Source organism: Pogoniulus pusillus, chromosome 30 (assembly GCF_015220805.1).
Source record: "Pogoniulus pusillus isolate bPogPus1 chromosome 30, bPogPus1.pri, whole genome shotgun sequence".
In the NCBI taxonomy this organism is placed as follows: domain Eukaryota; kingdom Metazoa; phylum Chordata; class Aves; order Piciformes; family Lybiidae; genus Pogoniulus; species Pogoniulus pusillus.
The window spans coordinates 10275166-10297360 of NC_087293.1; the positions used below are offsets into that span (position 1 = coordinate 10275166).

The following is a 22195-nucleotide window of genomic DNA, read 5'->3' on the forward strand; positions in this document are numbered from 1 at the left end:
GTCTTTGACCTGGGAGTCAGCAGTCAGCCATCTCAGAGTTCTGGGGGTTACAGAGCTGCATGCGTTCTGTAGTGTGGGGAAGAGGCAAGAGAAATTGTTCATCTTTTGGTTTCCTGGTGGTCTCTTTGTGTTTGAATATCTAGGCACAGGCATACCCTACCTTTCAGTTTGTGTGTGCTGGGGGTTTTTGGTTGATGAATTCAATAGCTACCTTAACACCTACGCTCCCCACATCGAGTGGGTACCGCACATTCTGGGGCTATGATTGTGCAGCACTTTCTATTTTAATACCCTGCTTGGATTTCTTAGCAGCTTTTTTAAGTCCTTTTAAAATTTGTCCTATGGGCAAAATTTACTCATGCAAGAGATTTGCTTTGACCTGAGCATATTTTCATCCATTTCAGCAGAGATGGTCTTGATTTCAATGAAATCAGAGGAAAAGTTTACATTGACTTCTATCAGCAGACTCTTGGGAACACGTTCGCAGGAACTGAAATTTGTCTGAAGCACTGACACTTGGTTTCAGTGCATATTTTGTCATCTCCAAGGAAGAGAGATGGTGAGTAGGATTTTTGGTAGAAGTACTAGAGCTTCTAACTGCTCTAGTACTAGGACCAGATCAAAGAGCAAGGCAATTCTTTCCATGCTTCCAGTCATCTGGCACATGGGAAAAGATCCCTGCTTCAAGCCCAGCGTGACCAAGAAGGAATAATGCATTTAGCCTGGAAGATCACAGCAGCAGTTAACTGAGACAAAGTTGCCCAAACTTTCCCCAGCTGTCCCAGACATTGATCCCTAACACAATGCAACAACAAAAAAAAAGGCTTTCTTTCTTGTATGGAATACAGAGAAGAGACTATTTTTTGTTCTACTGCAAATATTTCTTTTCTGGTGGTCTTGTAGTGTTTTATGGTAATCCAAGAGATTTCTCCGCAGACACAGCAGAAGCAAAATCAAATACTTACATAGTTCTTAAACAAGGTAGTGGCTTCCATTTCTATCACTGATGCTAACGTCTTTGGTCTGGTAACAAAATGCTTCTGCATCTGTTGGGGAGTAGTTTTGCTTTCTTCTGAGATAGTTGTTGGTGCCAAGGAGCCCAAAGGAACCAGTGTGCAGAAGAGGAAGAGTGCAAACCTGTTGATCTCTGCATTGAAATGATGAGGAGAAAGGAAAAAAAACAGCAAATTAAGAACACAGTGATTAATCAACCAGTGCAACCTTGCAATCTGCAAGAAGGCTAAGTTGCACCCACCTGCGTGGTGCTTCATGGCGGGCTTGAAGAGCAGCTGACTTGGTCAAAAGCTGGCTGGACGTTGGTGCTGAAGCCACTTGTTGCCTGCAGTGCTTTAGGTGCGGGCAGCCAGGCTACATTTAAGTAGCACAGAGCTTTACGTCAGCGGCTCCCGCATGCTTTGGGTTTTTTTTCCAAGTGATAGTTTGGGGTTTTTTCTGTTTTTGAAAGATTACATCAAAAGTTGGTTCCAATGTGCCTTTACCGCCTTCACCGATTGTGATCTCATAGTGGTTTCAGACTGACACAGATGGTGTCCTGCAGCGTCTGTGTAACGAGGAGTTCAGGATGCTTGGCTCAGCCATCCCGTTGAAATCCTTGGGCTGTCCAAAGTGCAGGATTCAGAACATAAACTCTATTGGTTAGTTTTGGTGTTTGTTTTCTTTCAAAAACATGGTTGAAGCACAGAGCTCACATCATTGGTGTCCAAAACCCAGCAGTCTCCTGCAGGGTCTGTGTAAGAGTGTCCTATTGCTGGCAGTGAACAAAGGGTTTGTGTGCAAGGCAGGTCAGATCTAAAGATCAACACATAAGTCCTTCTGCTGGGTGTCTGTAAGACCCTGTCCTAAGGTGTGACCCTCCTTCATGCAGAGGATTTCCTGGATCCCACCTTGCCATCTCTGTCACCCTTCTCTCTAACTCTGCTAAGCCTGTCTTCCACTTCTAATAATTAAATGCAGAAAACCTCATGCATGCCAAAATGGCCAGATCAGTCCTAAGATTCACAATAATAAGGCTGTGCTCAGAGGAGGACCTGCAGAACTACTGATAATTTAGACAGAAAGATCAGAGGAAACCCCTGCGTACGTACCCTTGTGAAACCACCAAGTGATACAGACACTTGGGCTTCCCTCCTCTGTGATAAAAGATGCCCCTGAAAGGTAGTCATAGCTTCAAAGGTGAATGTGTGTCAAGTCACCAGAAAGCTTTCCAGGAACAACAAAAACAATCAGTTCTGTCTTCCACGTGAAGTAATCTGCTTGAAAAGAAAAGGCCTCATGAGTGTGTGAATTCCTCTGAAGCACTTGGGACTGGTACAAGGTTTGTTCCCTGGTCTGAACTGATGCCCAAGGCTTGAAATGGGAATGGACATTTCCCTTGGGCCATGTTAGAAACAAATTACTTCCTCCAAAGCATTGACAAGCACTGGAGCAGGCTCTGCAGGGCAGTGGTGGAGTCCCCATCCCTCGAGGCATTAAAAAAACATGTGGTGCTGAGGGATGTGGGTTAGTGGTGACATAACAGTACTGAGTTAACAGTTGGACTGATGATCTTAAAGGCCTTCTCCAATCTAAATGATTCTGTAACTCCATGTTGCACTGAGGTCCCAGCAGGCTGTAACTTCAGGCTCCAGTTGCTTACCTGAAGACACAAAAATGGAGATTGTCAAACTGAATATTGTTCTGCCACCTGCTATGAAGAAGCCCTGGACAGCCAAACAGAGTGATGCAGCTATCCCACAGGGCTATATTTCTTCACATCCCATTCCCAGTTGCTAAATGATGCAAAGAAAGAGAATAAGTTCTCGTGGCTTGTGGTGTTGGGCAGCAAACAGTACTGCAGAGTGCTGGAGAAGACCCAGGAAAGGACAGTTCTGGCAGACATGTTGGATTTATTTGAACTTTTATTTAAGGATAAAAAGAGATAGATTTCTTTGTGCAGGGTGTTCTTCTGCAACATCCCTACAAAGATAATGGTAGGTACAGATGGCTTCTTTCAGGTAAAGGGGTGACCTTGGAGGAGTGCTTGGTTGGAGGCACCAAAAAAGAAGAGGCATGTAGCTGGGTAGTGCCCCACAGCTGTGTTCCAAAATGTTTGGAAGGTGCCTGAGCTTGTACATACAGGTAACCATTGGGCATGGGCTACTGCCAGTGTCTTTTCAGCTGCCCCAGACAGCTATGACCAGGGAGGAGAGACAAGGAATGACAGCTGGTTTCCTCTAAGAGCAAGGAACATCTTTGTGCAGCACTGCTGGCAAAGAGGCCAAATAATCTGTGATAGAAATGGCATTCTTATGGCTCAGCTTTTCCACAAAGCTCTTCCAAAGAAGAAGCTGTGACATCATTTTCTACCAAGCTGAGGATAGCATTTGCCTGGTTATTCCACTTCATGGTATACCACTATCTGTTAGCATGTATATGCTCTGCACATCCTTTCCTGTCTGCACAGCTGTGATAAGCTGCTGAGCTGATAAAGGAGCAGAACAGCATCTGTCCTGTAGAACCCAACCTGAGTGGAAGTTCAGTTTTCCACCACATACCCACCAAATGCCACAGAGTGTTTACAGTTCAAGTGGTGAAGTTTTAGTGAGATAGGCTGCTCTGTGGGCACCCTAGAATGGAATTTGCAGCCATTGCTTCAACACCTACCACTGGAAGAAGGAAATAAACCTCAGGGTGTAGAGACCCAAATCTGACCCAAGACGGAGCTGTAGCTTTTGTTCCTTGGGCCTCATCTACTTTTTCCAAGTGTAAGAGACACTATTTTTAGCTGAGAACTTTGTTTTTCTGGTAGCCTTGTGCTGCTGTGGCAGCAGTGCTTTCACAGCTTTGCTGAGAATGACTGCTGCTTCTCCGAAACCTGAGTGAGCTCAGGATGTAGATAAGTAAAATGGCAAATGCCATGCCACAGGTCCTTGGCCAAGGGACGAGGCTGACACTGTGCCCTACAAATGCTGCGTGAGCCATCTGCCCTTTCCATCGTGGTGAGCAGCCCCTAGAACCCAGGAACTGATCCAGAAACCCAGAGATTTGTTGCCAGCCTGGGGAACTCGGTGCCATCCCAAACTTGCTCTGCAGCCCTGCTTGCAGAGCTTGATCCCCGGTCCCTATGGTATTCGCGTCCCTGCCGTCTCCTAGCAACAGAGACCTGTTCACCGAGCCGGGGCATTAACTGCTTGGCTGAGGCTGGATGGAAGCACCCAAATACTCCAGTGTCTCGGCTGCTTTTTGGGAGCACCTGCGGGGCCTGGGTCTGCAGGACTTCCCCTGTGGCCTGGGCAGCTGGGTATGGAGCCAGGGGGGCACAGCATGGGATGTGGTGGGTGTCTGTGGGCTGCTAGGTTGTCACTGCCTCTCCCTCTGTGCAGAACAAGTCCCGTTTTGATGCACGCACAAGCCCCAGCAGAAGCCAGCCAGGGCAGGAGGAGTCTGTGATGCTGGATGAGGAGAACCCTGAGATGCTGATGGAGCTGCTGCAAGACCCACACAGCCCTTGGGCTCTGCCACCAGACTGCAGCTCCCAGGACCAGTACCTGCGGGAAGTGGCTGTGCTGGCCCCTGAGCTCGTTTGTGGCTCCAACATCTTCCAGGTCCTCAGCACCCTGCGCATCGTTGGAAAGGGAGTAAGTGCAGCTGATGATGCTCATAAAGCTACCCATCTCCAGGCCAGGAAACCATGTCCTCTTGTTGGGAGAGAAAGACATCCTAGGAAAAGGACACCTTCCACATCCCAGGGTATTCCCAGATGTCACTGTGGCAGTTGCTGTAGAGCTACTGCCCTTCCCACCCAGCTCCTTCCACTAATCCATGTTACAAGTATGTCACATGCATCAACACTACATACCCATGTCACTTTGGCCACAAATTTGCTCAGGGACACATTGGCCAAATCTATCTCTTTACAGGTGGAGGAGGTCGATGAAGGCCTGTTGCAGCTGCAGAAGCTGGAGGAGCTCATCCTCAGTGCTAACCAGATCAGCAGGATAACCTCAGCCAACCTGCCTCGGACACTGAAGGTGAGTGAGTAGTGCCTGGCAGGATGGGAAGGAGGTCATATCTGGGAATGCCCTGTGAGCTGAGCAGCTCCAAAGGAGTAACTCATTGCAAAGGGTGTTTGTTTTTTGTTATTCCCTCTGTTCTGGGCAGGTCTTGGAGCTCTGCTGCAATGCTGTGGCTGATCTGCAGGACCTGTGTACTCAGCCTCCTCCAGAGCTTCAGCACTTAGGGCTGGGATACAACAAGCTGTGTGGCCCCTCACAGAACAAGTACCTGTCTGTAGACTTCTGGTAATGCCACAGGATGAATGTGGGCTCCTGAAGGGCAAGTGGGCACATATGAACAGATGACCTCAAGCCATCAAAATAGCCTCTGTTAAGAAATTACAGCCCTTTAGCAGAGCTTTTTCTTTGCTCTTTGTCCAGCACTCATGCAGAACATTCTGTCTGTGCTGTTTTGTCCCACACTCAGAAGCTGTCTTGTTCTGTGACCAAGGTATAGAACGAGGAAATCAACCAAGAAACTGCCTTGACATCCTACCCACTGCAGTTCCCATGTCCCTGGAGAGGTTCCTTTCTCCGTACCCTTCCCAAAGGCCCTGCTGGGGAATTAGCCTCATGAGGTTGTGCCACTGGATTCCCCAGTTTGACCCAGTTTGTGCCAGAGAAACAGGAATTTTGTTTCTTCTTTTTTGAGCCAGGGCAGTAACTCTGCCCTCAGATGGGTACTGTTTGTGTAACCTTCTTTGGGTTCTTTTCTTAGGCCAAATCTTGTCTCCCTTGACCTGAGCTTTAACAGCTTCATGGATCTGCTGGAGCTGATCTCCCAGCTGTCCAGTCTGCAGAAGCTGCGTATCCTGGTGCTCCAAGGGAACCCACTGGCTCTCATTCCCACTTACAGAGGCTTTGTCGTGGACAGCCTGCCCAAGCTCTCCATTCTTGATGACATCCACATAGGGCCTGAAGAGAGGCATCAATTCCAAGGTTTGGCAAGGCAGCCAGGTAAGCCTTTGCCTTTGACTCTGTCCATGCTGACCCTGTGATTCAGGAGGTGGTTTCATTGTGGTTGAGCTAGGAGCCCTCCGGGCAAACTATGGATCCAGTATTGAATTCCTTCTTACCTTACCTCAAATGGACATCTTTATCTGTGTCTTTTTACCCCACTAGTACAAGCAGAGAGGACCATGCAGCAGTGTAATTGCAAACAAAGTAGTTTTTGCCTTAGTCAAGTCCAAGATTGCAAGAAACTCCATTGCTGGCATTGCCTTGGTGTCATGGTCTGCCTCTGTCACTGCTTCCTCAACACTGTCTGGTTTCAGACCATTTATTTCCTTCTCAAGCTACCGAAAGAGGAACATATCCACTGGGGAAGATGCTCACATGAGTGCTGCACTGTCAGCATGAAGCAGTGCCACCTCTGCAGCGTGACACATCCCTGCCTGGGACCAGAGCAGGAAACTGGGGACACTAGGGTGGAAAGACCCTACTGACTGAGTTTATGCTCTAGATGTGCTCCTCGAAGTCTAAAATGTTAACCAGGGAGGCAAAGCAATTAAGCCAGATGCTTGCATGGCTTTGGAGTGACCCCATGTGGCAATGGCTTGTCACAGCGATAGCACAGGGTGGCAGGGAGAGATACCAGGTGGGACATGGCTTCCTGGAGGCTTGTGCTTGCTGTGTGCCACTTTCTCTGTGGAAGGAGCTTCACAACAAGGGTGTCTCCCTTTTAGAGCTGATCAGAAGTGAAGCACAGCTGGTTGTGAGCATTGGGGAAATCAAAGGAGTTCCTAATCCGAGCACTCATCAACAGCTGGAGGTTGACTCTGAGGCTCCAGTGATCACCTACAGCTACTGTGTGACCTATGAGTTTTTGGAGGGAGACGAGACTGGGGACAGCTGCAGCACTGAGGTTTGTGCTTAACTGAGATCTTGAAACCCACAGGCATTGTAAGATGAAATTGCCTCCAGGCTCTAACATAAGACCTGGTGTGGGCAGCAGCAGTACTGGGGACAGAATTCACACATAGCCACATCTGGCAGGACAAGTCACTGCTGGCCACATACTCTGTCCCTCTTGGAGAATCCAGTGCTGATCTACATGTGGGAGTGCAGCTCCTCTCCTACTGACTGCACAGGCCCCTTTCCTTGACACTGGTGTCCCTTATTCCCATAACGAGGATGAACTAGGGAATGGGATTTCAAAGGCAGCTCTGCCTCCTGATTCTGACACAAAAACAACCAGACATGCCCTGCCAAGAGATCCCTCTCTATTCCAGGAAACAAAAATCTGTCAGCATCCTGTGGTGGTTACCCTGGATATGGACAGCTCTGCTCAGGACATCAGAGAAACAATGAGCCAGCAGATGCACACAACCAAGGAGGAGTCCAAGGTCCCCTCTGGTAATGAGTAATTATAAATCCCTGCCCCACTGCTCAGGGATCTTCCTGACATGTGGTGGCTTCAGAACATCCGTCACAGCACCAGCCCTTACTGAGACTGATGGATAATGAGTTGTCACGAGGGGTCTTTCTGTCTCTCCTCACAGCTGTGTTGTGTTCCTGTACAGCAAAGGTGTTTGTCACCCCCGGAAAGCCTTGGGCAGTCATCATCGACTGCAGCTACAGGAAGGAGCACACTATCAAAGACTTGATGGGACTGAAGTCCTACCTGGAGGCTGGAACGATTGTCTCAGTTGTGGAGGAGAAGGTGAGAGTATGGCAGAGATGGACAGAAGAGGAAAGAGCTGCTGGGAGGCTCAGCAGTGGTACTGTGTTCACTGTGGGGAGCAGCCTGGCATGACCATGACCCCAGGGTCCTCAGGCATCCCAGCCCCTGCAACACCAGCTCCTCTTTCCATGCAGGTGCTCTCGTGGCCTGTCAGTGCTGATCCAGAAGAAAATGCAGTCATAAAGGGGAAGGTAGGATGGGGGCTGCAGAAGGACAGTGGCAAAGTAGAGTGCTGGGAGGGAGCTATGTCCATAAGTAATGACAGGGGAAGAAGGGCTCTTCTCCTGGATTAGTTAGCTCTGTCAGAGAATCTCCCTCCAGACTTCCTGCCAAAGTTCCCCTTGCTATGGGAGGGAGGAAGCAGTGGTTTTACACACACATTAGGCTGACTGCAGTGGTGGGTAAAGGGCTGGGTCAGGGTTACTTGCTGTCTGATAAAAGAACCCCAACCCTCTGCTGAGGCCTGTCCCTGTGCTGGTGCCCTGCAGGGTCCTGTACCCAGGGACAAGCAGAAAAAGAAGAAGAAGAAGAAGGAGAAGCCATGTGAACTCCGCAGTGACCCTCCCATTCAGAGGACCCTGGGCACTGGGAGGGTGATCCTGGAGGCCCTGCTGGCCACTGAGGACTCGGTGGCAACTGTGTGTGACTTTGGGATCCTGATCACTGAGCAGCCAGTGCAACCACCAAGTCTGGAGGAGAAGGTAAAGAGCATGTCCTGGGCCAGGGTTGTGAGGCAAGGCTGCCTGAGACAGGCAGCACTGCAGGCTGGGCTTCATCTTATCTCACCCTGCATCTTGCTCTGCCCTTTCCATCTCTCCCATCCATCCCTCAGTTCCCCTCTTCATAAAACAGGGCGCTGCCTAAGCACCATCCATTGCTGCTGGTCTTATTTCATGTTGATATTAGCAATAAGCTGATAGTAGCTGCTGGTCTTTATGGGCCTAGGGAAATAAATGAGTTGTTTTTCCATTTGAGAGTATGAAAGCAACCACCCGTGCTTCCTCTGATGCATGGCACATACCAGCTGTACAGACACTTTCTATTTACTGGATTCTCTTCTCCAAGCAGCCTTTCTGCTCCACTCCTGCTTCCCCTCCCCACTTCCCTCTGACCCTTAAATCCCAGCGACAGAACTCAGCAACGGCTGCTGCAGGGCTGGCTGTGGGCAGTGAATTTCAGCACAATCTAACTATGGAAACATCTCTCTCTGCAGGATGGCAAAAAAAGCAAAAGCAAGAGCAAAAAACCAAAAGCAGAGAGAGAAGGTCATGGCAGCCGGAAAACCACGGCGTCTGCTGAAGGTGAGGGAGACTGGAGCTGGCTGGGCAGAGGGTGATGTGTATGAGAGCAAACAGCAGCAGTGCCTGGCCTGGAGGCAGCCACAGGTCCTCAGCTCTGCCCATCCCAGCAGGGCTCTTACTCACATCCTGAGCACAGAGCACTGAATGCACCCATTGACTGAGGGCCTGGAGGGCTTGACATGTGCCTGACATCTTGTTGGATTGGTGTCTGAACAAGCACTGACAGTGGGCTGCTGGCCCTCCTGGGAGCAACTCAGACCTACCAGCTCTGTGTTCCAGGGGAGAAGGGCAAAGCAGTTTTTTGGGTGTAAGATGTGCTGCCCACTGTGTTGGCTGCCAGTTGTAGCTGGTGGCATGGCTGGCTGCAGGGAGTGCTGTCTGGGCTGCATAATAAGGTCCTCATCCATTTCCAGCTCACATCTCAAGGTACTGTGGAGAGGGAATTACTGTTCTTTCTGGTTTAGAGATGAGGTGCACAAAGAGCCACAAGTGTCACAGGCCAGCCCATGGCAGGTCTGAGAACAGACCCTGGTCTGCTGTCACCCATGAAGAGACCACCCCAGCTGCTAGTGGATGTCTCTGAGTCCCCAGTGCAGAGCTTGTCAGCTGCTCAGCCAGCAGTATTGCCTAAGTCACTGGAGAGAAACCTCATCCTGCTTCTTGCAGGTCCTTTGTCCAGCAACTGGTTTTGACTACAGAAATAGCAGTGCCAGCACATTGGAGGAGAAGAGCAGGAAGATGTGGGGGAGGGAAGGGAGTAGTAGAGCTGCTATGAAGCTGCTCATAGGTCAAGGAGAATATGGAATGGGCTAGGCCTCCGCAGCATCACTTGGAGCTACCAAAGGAGCTCTGCATCCCCAGTGTGACATCAGATTTATCTGCTAATTTAAGAGGGCAATTAATCTCCTCCCCAAAAACTTCAGGATGATTTTCTCTGCCACGTCACCATGGTGAGGTTCCTGTCTTTGAGGAGGATCGCAGAGCCCTGCAGCCCTAGGCTGCCTGTGCTTGAGGAGGCCTGGTAGCCTTCCCAGCTACCTGAAAAGAGAAAAATCAGCTTGAAGTACTGCTCCCCCCAGGCAGATAGGCATCTGTGGTACGTTCTCAGACCACTGCTGAAATGGAGAGCTGCTGTCAAACAACTTAACTTTAGCAGTGGTGGTTTTTTTTTACTTCCTTTTCACCCCAGTGCTTGTGGTCATTATACATGCAGGAAGTCTTCCTTCAGCCTGAGCCAGAAGGAACCCATCTTGTGGGGAGCTGTGTGGCTGCAGACAGCGTTGTGTGCACAGAAAGCTGCTGCTGCTGCAGGAAGCCCAGAATGATACTTAATTTGGTGTCCTCTTATATCCCTGTGAGTGGAGGTTGGCTGGGCTGCACAGTGGCTGCAATAGGCTGGCTGCTGAGAGCTTACTTCAAAAAGATGGTGCCTAAAAACAGTTGGCCCCCACAGCTTGCTACACCCCATGTCAGCAGTGTCCTATGTGCATGAGTTATGACTGACAAGAACATCTCAATTGCAGGGGGGCAGGTGGGGGCTGCTGAGCAGTGTCTACAAGCTCTGATTGCTCCATAAGTCACCGAACTGCTCTAGAGTTGTTTGGCCCTTGTTCATCACTTGAGTATTAAGTACCACTTTGGAGCTGCAGCGGTGGCCACACTTCAAGGCACAGAGATGGTTCCTGACCCTCACTGCTGCTATGGTCCAGTGAGGCTTTGTAGGGACTTGAACTCTCACAGCCAGGGCTGAGGCTGATTTGCATCTCTCAGTCAGGAAATGCACACAAATAATAAGTCCTCTCAGAGGAGCTGGGATCCTTTCCAGATGCTCAGAGAGCAAGGGCAGCAAGCTTTGTCTCGAGCCAGCAATTTGCCCAGACATTGAAGGATGTCTTCAGAAGTAGTGTCACGTAGATCATTTGATTTTACATGATCCTTGAAATTATTTATTTCTGCATCTTTCTTTTTTCCTTGGAATTATAGAGTTTAACACCAAGAAGCAAAGTTGCACTCAGATAGTTGCCTGCTCAAGGATGTTTTATGGGCTTCTTGCTTGAAATCATATTCAAACAGACTTTCCCTTTAGCCTGAGAAGTCAGTGCTAATGCAATGGGCATTCCCCCTGCCCACTGCTGCTCTTAGAGTGATTCATTCTGGCAAGACAGTGACAGATTTGCTTCTTTCCACAGGAAAAAGAAAAACCAAAGACTCTGCTGAACTGGAGGAGGGTCACAATCTCCAGCCAGTGCCACTGACAGTTCAGTTCCAGATGCAGCTTCTTCGGTGGCCCATGACAGTCGGTTCCCAGAGCTTGGGGGAGCCCCAGTAATGTATCTGTAGTGGAAGTGTGAGTGGAAAATAAACCCCACGGGGAAGCTGCCTGGGTCCTAGTTTTGATGAACTGCTGGAGCTGTGAGATGCCCTTGTGCTCCTGGTTGTCTGGGGCTGCTGCTGGGCTTCTTCAGGAGCTGCAGTGCACAGGGGTTGGTGTGTGGTTTGCAGGGTAGGACTGAGGATGTGGTGTGCATGTAGAATGTGTAATGTGTCGTCTGCACGTGGGGTGTGCAATGTGCAGGGTGCAGGTTGGGGTGCCTCATGTTGGGTGTGCAGGGTGCCGGTTGGGGGTCGCAGTGCTGCAGGTGCAGGGTGAAGTTTGGGGATGCGGTGCCGTGGGTGCAGTACGAGGTGCACAGGGTCAGGTGTGCAGGGCACTCTGCCTGGTGTGCAGGGCACTCTGCCCCCCGGGTACGCCGGGCCAGCCGCTCCTCCCGCGGGCGAGCCGCTCCTCCCATGGGCGGGACAGAGGCAAGCTCGGCGCCGGCGGCAGCTCCAGGTGAGTCTCAGTAGCTCTGCAGAGCTCAGCGGGGCGTTGTACCGGGTGGCACCGTAGAGCGCCAGGCTCGGAGCCTTTATCCGGGCAGGCTTTCCTCGGGTCTGGGGAAGCTGCGGTGCGGCTCCCCGCGGGCTCCTGAGCCCTCCCGCGGGGCGAGCGGCGGACACAGCATTCCCGTCCCCGCCGGCAGCACCTGGTCTTGATGAGAGCCAAGAAGAAACCGGGAGGGGAAGCTTCGAAAGCCGTCCCAGCAGCCGTCCGCGCTGGGCCGTGTGCTCCGTGCTTGCGGGCGTGGGAGTGCTGCGAGCAGAATGCAAGGTTGGTGTCTGCGGGCTCCTTCCTAACCGGGCTGTGCTCTGACCGCGCAGGACCCCTCCGCGCCGAGTGCCGGAGGCTGCCATGCATCCCCGAGGGAAAAACCTGGCGCTTTCTGCCGTTTCCATCACGCTGCTGGCCTGCGTATTCTACATGAGGAAAGAGGCAAAACTGACAGCGTCCTCATCAGACCAGAAAGTGGATGATGTGAACCACAAACCGAAGTCTTTGGCGCTGAAGACTGCTGAACCCATCAAGTGTTTGCCAGACTTGACCCTAGCTAACTCTTCTCTTGCCCTTCCGGAGATTCACCGTGTGTTCTTAACCTACAAGCATTGCCGGAACTTCTCAGTCCTGCTGAAGCCTTCCAGGTGCAGTAAAGAGACGTTCCTCCTGCTGGCCATCAAGTCTTCTCCCATCAACATAGATCGGCGAGTGGCGATCAGGAACACGTGGGGGAAGGAGGTCTCCATTAGAGGCAGGCGCATCAGGTTGGTCTTCCTTCTCGGACGCTCAGAGACCAAAATCCAGGCGCAGCCCCTGCACCAGCTGCTGACTTACGAGAGCCAGGAGTTTGATGACATCTTGCAGTGGGATTTTGTTGACAACTTCTTCAATTTGACCCTCAAGGAGCTGCATTTCCTGCGGTGGTTCACGGTGGACTGCCTGCACACCAGGTTTGTGCTGAAGGGCGATGACGATGTTTTTGTCAACACTTACAACATCATTGAGTTCCTCCGAGAACTGGACCCTGACCAGGATCTCTTTGTTGGGGATGTGATCACCAATGCCCGACCCATCAGGAACACCAAGGTCAAATACTTTATTCCAGAGTCCATGTACAGAGCCTCCTTCTATCCTCTCTATGCGGGTGGAGGGGGCTATGTGATGTCTAGAGAGACAGTGCGTCGTCTCCAGGGCACTGCAGAGGGCATGGAGCTCTTCCCAATAGATGATGTCTTTGTGGGAATGTGTTTGGCAAAGATGGCAGTGACTCCAAAGAACCATGCTGGCTTTAAGACTTTTGGGATCCAGAGACCTTTCAATCCTTTTGATCCGTGCTTGTACAAAGAGCTGATGGTGGTGCATAAACTGAACCCAACTGAAATGTGGATCATGTGGACGCTAGTCAAGGACGACAGCCTCAGGTGCGCGGTGTCAGTAACACACAACTACAGAGGGGGCTGGAAAAGAACCTACTGACGAGCACAGCAGGATTGTGACTGGTGACAGATGCAGGGAGTTTAAAAATAAGGTTGTGGTAAGAATGTATCCTCTACTAACAGACTATACTTGAGCTGTAGGGGTTTGTTTTGCAGCAGGTCTTTTTCTGTCGATGGGTTACTGAAGCAGTTGAATTGTTGCCAGGTGAAGGTGAGGATGGGGCTGGAAGCTCTGTGAGACATGGCAGAGGGGACTCAAATCAGTTTGTCCCAGCCAGGCTGGGAGCCAGAGGAAGTCACAACTACCACAGGGACGTGAGGCACCACCTACTATGGAGGCTGTGCAACACAGAGGCTGGTGTCTGCTGGCCAAATTCAGTTTTGTGTATGCAAGTTGATGACAGCTGTTCAGTGTCTCGAAATCACTTGAAGGAATGGAAGAAAGGCCAGTATGTGCTGCTGGATCTACTGCAGCACAGCTCCAATGTCTCAGGCCAGCAATCCCACAGGTCCTACCAGACAACAGGAGAAAGGGAGTGGAGTGGGGAAAAAGGCCTCAAGAATGTGTTGCCTTAATGATCTAAGGGACTGGGCTCTGACTTATGCCCTCTGGATTTTACAGTTTATTACAGTTTTGCACTGGAAACTTTTGCACAAACACTTTCTGGTGGGGTTTGAGAGGAGCACTATGTCTTGAATAATCATGGAGGTAGTTTGCAGTGGCTGTAACCTTTTCATGTTGTGTGGGAGGTGTTTGAGGTGTTTTTGCCATTGTTGTAATGTTGGGTATAAATAAAATACAATTTTGAAAAGTGTTTTCCTGGGAGTGGTCTTGAGTCTCCTGAAAGCTAAGAGCACTAAAAAGAGAAGGCTGAGATCTGATGCTGGGCATTTGCATTAAGGAGTCCTTGATACTAAAGAAGAAAAGGTATTGTGGCAGTGGAAACTCACCACTTCCTCTGCTATGAGCAGCTGCTCTTCTCTGCTCTGTCCAGGCAAAATATATTGATACAGAAGCAATTAACTCATGATTGTGCTGGAGCGACTCATTAAAGATCAAATATAAAACTAAGATTTGGTGATACTTTTATGAAGCTTATGAACTTTAGGGTGCCTTGCTGCTAGAGCAGAAGCTGCTATGCCTTGCCTGTGCAGGAAGCAGCCTTGCAGTGGTAGATTGGATGTGTGTGATTAGAGAAATCAGAGTGATTTGTGTTGTGTTATTGTCACTGCTGGCTCTAGTGACTGCTGAGTGTTCACTGCCCATCAGATGTGGGCTGGAGCTTTTACAGGTGCCCAGAAGTGCTTTCTTCAGGAAGTCGTTGCTTGTACCCCAGAAAGGCCAAGAACATCGTATGACCAGAGGTGTGACAGCTCAGGGCAGTCTGGCTGCCCTGCCTTCCAGTGGGGTGGGCAATGCTATCTGTTATCAGGCTGAGGGACTCTTGTCAGTCCTGCTGGTCGTTGTTAGATCATGTTCCATGCTGCTTTGGCTTTCTAAAGCACCAGGTGTAATTTTATCTGAGTCCTGTGGTGTGATCCAGATTCTTGTGGTGGGAGTTTCCACTCTCACAAGTTATTTCCGTGCTAGATACGAGTAGGTGTTTGAAAAAACTGCTCTTGGGTGAGCCTGAGTGTGTCCAGCCTCAGCATAGTCTTGTACAAGCTGTACTGTCTTCTGTACTGCAGCCCAGCCAGGACACAAAGAACTCTGTCAGCAGTACCTGAGAAACGTCTCCATGTAGTTTCAGGTGTGTTGGCATTGTAAATGTGGCAAAGTACCAGCAGCAGAAACTAGGTTCTGGGCACTATGCTTGGGGTATTGCTGCTTGTTCCAGACCAAGGACTCTGGTTCCATAGTACCATATGAACTGCTCTGACAGTGTTTTTCTGACCCACTAGATGATTCAAAACTCAGTAAGGTATTATGATGTAGAGAATGATGTCATGTCTGCTGTGGGCTTTAGGTATGGGCAAACTCCCAAAGGCAACTCTCACTTTCCACCTCATTTTGGAGGCTGTATGGAGCTACACATGTGCCTTGTTCCCATTTGGACTTGATTGAACTGACTAGTTGGCTCCTGTCATGTCTGAGGGCTAGATGTGTGTGAACACAGTGAGCAAGGTGTATAGTGAAACAAGAAGTAGGGCAATGAGATGGCTGGTAGTGGGCTCTGAAAGGGGAAGAATAAGTTGCTTTGCAGCCTCCTGTAACAGTCGTCATCTGTCTTAAGCCACACAAACAGCTGAGCAGAGTTACTGTGGCATCCTGAAAAGAACACAACCTGTACAGGCATTTGGGTCAGTGGCTTGGCAGAACCTTACAGTGCAGCAGCATGTAACAAATTAGAGCAGTTGTGGTTAGAGGCTGACATGAACTTGGCTCTTAAGGGTGTGGTTGTTCCACTGCTGCAAATGATCCTCTCACGGTGGCTTTTTCCCTAGCGCTCCAGCTGTGTTTGGGATCTCCTGACTACTGGCACTGCAGACACTGGCACCTTCCTGTGATCTTGAATTCCACAGTGTGTCATCCTCCTTGGATACAGCAGCACCCAGTGAAGAGTAGGAGCAAGGAAAGGTGGTCTGTACAGTTCCTTTACTGTTTAATCTATAAACATACAGTATTGTGCAGCTGAGATTGCATCTGGTCAAAAGGCAGCAAAATGAGACAGAAGGGCTTGACACACACTTGTGCTTAAGACCAAAACTGACACACAGGAAGTGCATGAGATGCTACTTTGTGGTGAGAAAACAGTAATTAGTGTGTTTTCTTTCAAAACCTGATAAAAATGGGGATTGTCTGATTCAAATTAGCAGTGGAAAAGTTCTAATGGATGCTGTTCTACAAAGCAATCTCAGCTTAGGTTTGCATTGTCTATATAGTTACTAACATGAAATTTGCAGTAAGTTAGAAAAACACAGTGAAGGACAAGTGGTGGTTTAGAAGTCTGCAGTGAAACATTAAGCTTGCAGAAAAAGGGAACTGAGATGATTTTCCTGAAACCTGTGCTGAAAAGCATTCAGATATTTTAAACTTGCTTTTTTTGCCCATGTAATTCTTTACACACAGCAGCTACTACAACAAATTTGTTTATAACCACAGTGTCTTGAAAATCAAAACTGCCTTTGTTTCCTGGGAAAAGCAGATGTGTTGGTGACTCTTAAGAGGTTGCACTCCTGAATTGCAAAACTTCACTAACAGCCCCGGTAACTCAATGGAAAGTTTTCAGCACTACAGCAAATGTTCCCCTGATTGATTGTAATTAAGTGTTGTGTGATGCAGCTCTCAATAATCAACTCTGTTGTAAACTTCAGAGTTCAATATAAGACAGCACTTAATCCCTTATCCAAACAGGCATGCCCACAAGAGTTTAATAAAACTATCTCCTAACAGATATCATTTACTTCACACATTAAAAAGAATAAGTTTTAACTACACTTCTTTGGCCAATACCTAGTCAGTCTCTTAAATCAGGGAGCTCTCACAAACATATCAAATGAGGGGAAGGACTCTCCCAGCAGGGGAACAATTAACAACAAGCTGTCCTTGACAGCAGCTTTCACATTTGCATAGTTCAACATTTAAATAATTGAATCCATAGGTATTACGAACATGATAAGTTACAAACAAGATCAAGGCCTTTTAGATAGTTGGCATTGACTTGTAAAGCAATCCTTTTTGGGGAAAATGGAATCATAGACTTATTTCAGCAGTTTCCCACACTATCCTCACACTGAAACTATGGCATCTCTCAATTTGTGACTCTCCTATTTTTGGTGACACTTCTTTTCAGTCTTCCCGAAGATAAGGGTCATCACCTGCCTCTGTGCTCCCTAAAATATCCTGTGGCAATGAAGATTCCTCTCCTTGAGTTTTGAGGAGCTCTTCTGTTTGAGCTTCAGCTAACTTGGTCTCTGCTTTCTGGGATAGCTGTCGAACTTCTTGCACCTGGGACTTGAGTAGCTGAATGTGGCTGCGGGCTGTCACCGAAGCTTGGTCTGCTCCTGGACAGAACAATTTAAATGCACTGGGTTAGAGGAGCACTCAGCAAACCTTCAGTTAAGGACCTGCCTGTCTATAATACTTATCTGCTTTAAGCATTTTGATGGCTCTTGGGCTGTATTAGTAGTAAGTGCATCATTCAGTGTTCATTTACTTTAAACAATGTAACTACTTGAGAGATTTTCCCCCTCCCCCCGCCTTGAATTCTTTGCACCCTAGAGTTACAGACAGTGTTTGATGAGAGCAATCAGGCTCGTGATAGCGTTTAAGAACTAAGCCCAGCCCAATCATCATGTGCCAGGAATTTCGAGTCCTTGTCTTGGCATCTATCAGCAGCAGGAGTGCCTGCAGGAGTACTGAACTCCAAATATCTTCTCCTTCCCTCCTGCTTGTGTCTTTTTTCAGGCACTTGTAGAGTCAGCATGTCCCTGTATCAATTTCTTTCCTCCCTTTCTCCACTCCAAAAACTTTTGCCAATTTACCACAATTCAGCCCATAAATCTATGAGCTTGACATGTTTTGTCAACGTGTGTATACAGGGAGAAAAATACCAAAATTAATACCTTTGCTGAGTGAAAGGCAAACATTCTGATTCTAACGAAAGTAAATCCAGAAAGACCTGCTGGACCCCCTAAGCAGCTTTATTTCTGCAGCTCCCCAAAACATGTTTGAACAGTCCAATTAAAAATGACTAAACACTTCCCTCAGACACCTCCTGGCACAGTTAGTCTTGATCTAAGCCAGGTATGAAGTCTCTAGGCTTAGTTCTCACAGCACTTCTGTTTTAAACCTGTAGTCAGTAAAAGAACTTGAGTTGTACAGAAACCAGGCATTAGATGTAGATTGGTTTGGATGTATATTCTGTATGCTGCATTTCAGCATTAAATGCTAGGGGAAAGAAACTGTCAGTATTTCTGCTTGTGCCTACCTGATTGATATGCTGCTTCTGCTGCCATCTCTGAAAGACGTACTGCTGTCATCCATCTGGACTCCAGCCTTAGGTACTCCTGCTGCTTTGCTGTCATCTAGGAGTAAAACAAAGTATTATTTAATGTAAGAGTATCTAAATGCTCTTCCAAGCAGTGTCTTTGTGAAAAGGCAAGCAAGCAAAAGAACTTTTGAAACAGTCTGAAGAGGCAGCTTGCTGGTAAAGGAACAATTGCTTACATCAACTCTGGCTCCTATGACCACCTGCCAGACCGCATCCACCTCATCTGAATTCATCTTCCCAAGAAGGTTTGTGTATTGCTTGTAGAGAGACACCAGTGTATAAACTGCCTGTAAAGAAGCAATTTCACACTATTAGGTGACCATCTGTACACCTCTGATGTCTCACTGTTCACTGGTGATAATTAAGAGAACTGCTGAGTGGCTCCACAGGTGCTTTGCTCTCAAGCTCACAGTGATTTTGGAGGCACTGACAGCATTTGCTGTTGCCTGCAGTAGTGCTGTGGAAAGCATCTTATTATGGACTTGTAAGGAAGTAAACTGGAATGCAAACACTTCACTCAAATTTGCACCTATTTAGAAAACTCTCTCCTGTTTCAGACTACAATATGGCTCCCTCCATTCCTCTGTTCATGGCCTTGGAAATGGGCACAGAAGGTAAATAAACCACCTAAGAATACAGGGTGGTGTGTCCTGCTTATTCAGTGTGCAGGCATCCAACAACTGTTAAAAGTTTCTTTAGCCTCAGCACTGAGACCTGGGTCACTGCAGCTTAAGTTCAAGGTCAAACCAACAATCTAACCAGGCTAAAAATAACTTCTGCATTTAGTGTTGTAGAACAGTGAGCCCCACTGTCTCCTCACAACCTGACATCTTTAAATCCCCACATCTTCTCTATTAAAGTTCACTAAAAAAGCCAAAGTCCAAACATAAATAATATATATTATTTCCAGTATTGACTTGCCAACAAAGTATGTAATCTCTCATTTTACCTTTGTATATTCTGTCAATGCTTCAATCAATGCATATGTTGTTTGAGAGAGGAGTGTAGAAGTACTGTCTGTTACCAGGGAAACTGCTCTTTTAATCAGGGCATCATTACTGAGAGAAGCTGAGTTCTGCTTCTGAAAAATAAGATACATGCATCACTTTTAACTGACTTTCCAGTGGATGCCCTTAGTAACAAATAATGTTAAGTGAAAGCACACTTGTTAGTTCAGCAGCGAAATTCTCACAGTACCACAAAGCAGATATTTTTGCAAGGTGTTAATGAAGGCAGACGTTGTCTTCCTCATTTCTCTTCCTTAACAACTACATACCTTGAACACCTGCAGTCCCCAAGGAAACAATTGTGAGGGTAAGTACTAATTTGCAAAATGCTAAGCAGGTGTTTTTGAATATTAAACTGTTACTAACAAGCAAGTGCTACATGAATCCTACCCCTGACATGTTACCTCCACAACTGGGACTGCGCACAGGGCCACTCCCAGCCCCACGCCCATTTGGTGCCATCGTCCATTCACACCTGAGAGGCAACGTCTCCTAAAATTGGCCACAACAGGGAAGCTTCGTCTGGAAATGCAAAAGACAAAAACTGAAGGTAAGAAATAACCACTGCATGGTGGGAAATAAGCATTGAAAAGAACACCCAGAAACTGTTCTAGGTGACCTGGGCTTTATCACTGTTTCACAGCTGCATTACAGAAGTGTAAGCACGTTTCAAATTCTGTTATATTAAGTGCAACAAAAGGCAACAAGTACAGTAGTGCATTATGAATCTTTTGAGAGAGAAAATTAGTCTTATCCGGTACCAACACACTGCTAATATTCAATACTCATTTAAAAGCATACTTAAAAGTGGTAAATGGCACATGCATGTGAGCAATATGACTGGTAATAATTTGGTACTATCCAGGAATGCTTAGAGCCTCCTGTAGCCAGTTTCATTTACATTCAGTGTTGTGAGAGTCCATGAGGTCAAGCAGAAAAACAGCAGCACTTTCATATAAAAATAACCTCCCCTTTTCCTTCTTTTATGCTCTTAAACTACACTATGGCACTTTCGTGGCACTTGGTGCCGTGGTCTAGCCTTGAGCTCTGTGGTAAAGGGTTGGACTTGATGATCTATGAGGTCTCTTCCAACCTTGGTGATACTGTGATGGCAGTGGTAAGCACTATACGAGCACCACAGCTCCTCCTGCTTGTGCCATCCCAGCCGTGTGTGGCAGCTGGAGATAGCTGAGCCGCGTTACGGCCGTTGCCATGGCCCAGGCCGCCGCCTGCTTTATTACACCTGGCAAACGAAGCGGGTACCGAGTCACAGAGGGCAGTCAGCGGCAGAGAACCGGCGGCGCCGAGCCCGGTTAACAGCCACCTGAGAGTTGCAGCGGGCGGTGTGGCTCCACGGAAAAGCCCCCACCCCGACGCCGGGACCCGGAGCGGCAGGGCTGCCGCACTACCTGAAGAGGGAACAGCAGCTCCGAAGCCACCGGCTGCCCGCAGCCATCTTGCGCCACGCGGGAAGTGACGTCAGCGCGTGCGGCGTGGGTGGGGCGTAGGGCGCGCGCGTGGCCGTTGGCTGAGGGCGGTGGCGGCGCGCGGGGGCTGAGGCGAGGAGCAGCGCCTGGAGCCTGTGCGTGTGGGGCAGCAGCTCCGCCCTGCAGGCAGTGGCGCTTAGGGCCAGCCCGGGGCTCATCTCGCTTAGAAAACGCCTAAAGGGCATCCCAGAGAGCCCAACTATTAACCGCTTAACCATACCCCTCGGCACCGCATCTGCATGGCTTTAAAACCGTGCTTGTGCTTGAGCACAGCCCTACGAGGAGAGGCTGGGGGAGCTGGGATTGGTTAGCCTGGAGAAGAGGAGGCTCAGGGGAGACCTCATTGCTGCCTACAACTACCTGAGGGGTGGTTGTGGCCAGGAGGAGGTTGCTCTCTTCTCTCAGGTGGCCAGCACCAGAACGAGAGGACACAGCCTCAGGCTGTGCCAGGGGAAATTTAGGCTGGAGGTGAGGAGAAAGTTCTTCACTGAGAGAGTCATTGGACACTGGAATGGGCTGCCCGGGGAGGTGGTGGAGTCGCCGTCCCTGGAGCTGTTCAAGGCAGGATTGGACGTGGCACTTGGTGCCATGGTCTGGCCTTGAGCTCTGTGGTAAAGGGTTGGACTTGATGATCTGTGAGGTCTCTTCCAACCCTGATGATACTGTGATACTGTGAAAACCCCTCCAGGGATGGACACTCCCCGGCAGCCTGATCTACGGCTTGACAGCATTTTTAGACAAGACGTTTTCGCTGATGTCTAACCTAAACTTCCTCTGGCACAGCTTGAGGTTGTTTCTTCTATTTTGTGTGGGTATCCTCATCTTGCTTCAATCTCTTTTCAGAGAGTTGTAGAGAGCCAGAAAATCTCTCATCAGCCTCATGTTCTCAGGGCTGAGCAACCACAGTTCCCTCAGCTGTTCTTTAAGAGACTTGTCTCAGGACTCAGTGGCTTCTGAAGCAGAAATGGCATTAGGAGCTCTCAGCTCAGGCCAGTTGTGGCTGGTTGCTCTGTTCCCCTGCTCAGAAACACCTGACAGGCCAGGCCAGCTCAGCTCAGCAGATAAATACCCTCAGCTGTGCATCAGTTCAGCAGCTGCGGTGTGTGCTAAGACTGCACTAATAAACTGCCACAGGTTCTGCTCCCATCCCCCACAATTTAATTAATCTTTGTTTTTGAAGAGTGTATGATGCTACTTAGCTTTTAGCTCCTGATAATCTTCAGCTTCTCCAGGAGAGGCTTCCTGTAGAGTTCTATGTCAAAGGTCTTGATCAATTAAGTATTTTTTTGAGTGTACCTTATAAAACTGTGGGAAGGTGGAATCCTTGTGCTGATTGGAAATGTGTTTTCCCAGAACTT

The 22195-nt window shown here is 48.6% G+C and overlaps 3 protein-coding genes across 8 annotated transcripts; 2 read left to right on the forward strand and 1 right to left on the reverse strand.

Annotated features, from left to right (window-relative positions):
* Positions 1-542: 542 nt before the first annotated feature.
* LRRC43 (leucine rich repeat containing 43) lies at positions 543-11635 on the forward strand. Of its 2 annotated transcripts, none has more exons than XM_064169077.1 (12): positions 543-559; positions 4383-4637; positions 4920-5030; positions 5161-5300; positions 5773-6011; positions 6740-6918; positions 7286-7409; positions 7556-7716; positions 7872-7928; positions 8226-8438; positions 8951-9038; positions 11228-11635. In XM_064169077.1, exons 1-12 carry the CDS (start codon positions 557-559, stop codon positions 11365-11367), a joined length of 1710 nt encoding a protein of 569 aa, XP_064025147.1. In that variant the 5' UTR covers positions 543-556; the 3' UTR covers positions 11368-11635. The 2 variants fall into 2 exon arrangements, with proteins under 2 accessions (XP_064025147.1, XP_064025146.1); XM_064169076.1 differs by lacking the exon at positions 543-559 and adding an exon at positions 4205-4300 and having other exon boundaries at positions 7577-7716.
* Positions 11636-11977: 342 nt separating this feature from the next.
* B3GNT4 (UDP-GlcNAc:betaGal beta-1,3-N-acetylglucosaminyltransferase 4) lies at positions 11978-14164 on the forward strand. 2 transcript variants are annotated; one of them, XM_064169078.1, is made up of 2 exons: positions 11978-13334; positions 13509-14164. In XM_064169078.1, exons 1-2 carry the CDS (start codon positions 12271-12273, stop codon positions 13585-13587), a joined length of 1143 nt encoding a protein of 380 aa, XP_064025148.1. In that variant the 5' UTR covers positions 11978-12270; the 3' UTR covers positions 13588-14164. The 2 variants fall into 2 exon arrangements, with proteins under 2 accessions (XP_064025148.1, XP_064025149.1); XM_064169079.1 differs by having other exon boundaries at positions 11979-13597.
* A 1771-nt stretch (positions 14165-15935) lies between these two features.
* Positions 15936-20995, reverse strand: DIABLO (diablo IAP-binding mitochondrial protein). Of its 4 annotated transcripts, none has more exons than XM_064169080.1 (6): positions 20760-20995; positions 19755-19872; positions 19293-19424; positions 18520-18630; positions 18281-18377; positions 15936-17354 (listed from the first exon to the last, which is right to left on the reverse strand). In XM_064169080.1, exons 1-6 carry the CDS (start codon positions 20993-20995, stop codon positions 17140-17142), a joined length of 909 nt encoding a protein of 302 aa, XP_064025150.1. In that variant the 3' UTR covers positions 15936-17139. The 4 variants fall into 4 exon arrangements, with proteins under 4 accessions (XP_064025150.1, XP_064025151.1, XP_064025152.1 ...); XM_064169081.1 differs by having other exon boundaries at positions 19741-19872; positions 20760-20812; XM_064169082.1 differs by lacking the exon at positions 20760-20995 and adding an exon at positions 20614-20701 and having other exon boundaries at positions 19741-19872.
* Positions 20996-22195: the final 1200 nt, after the last annotated feature.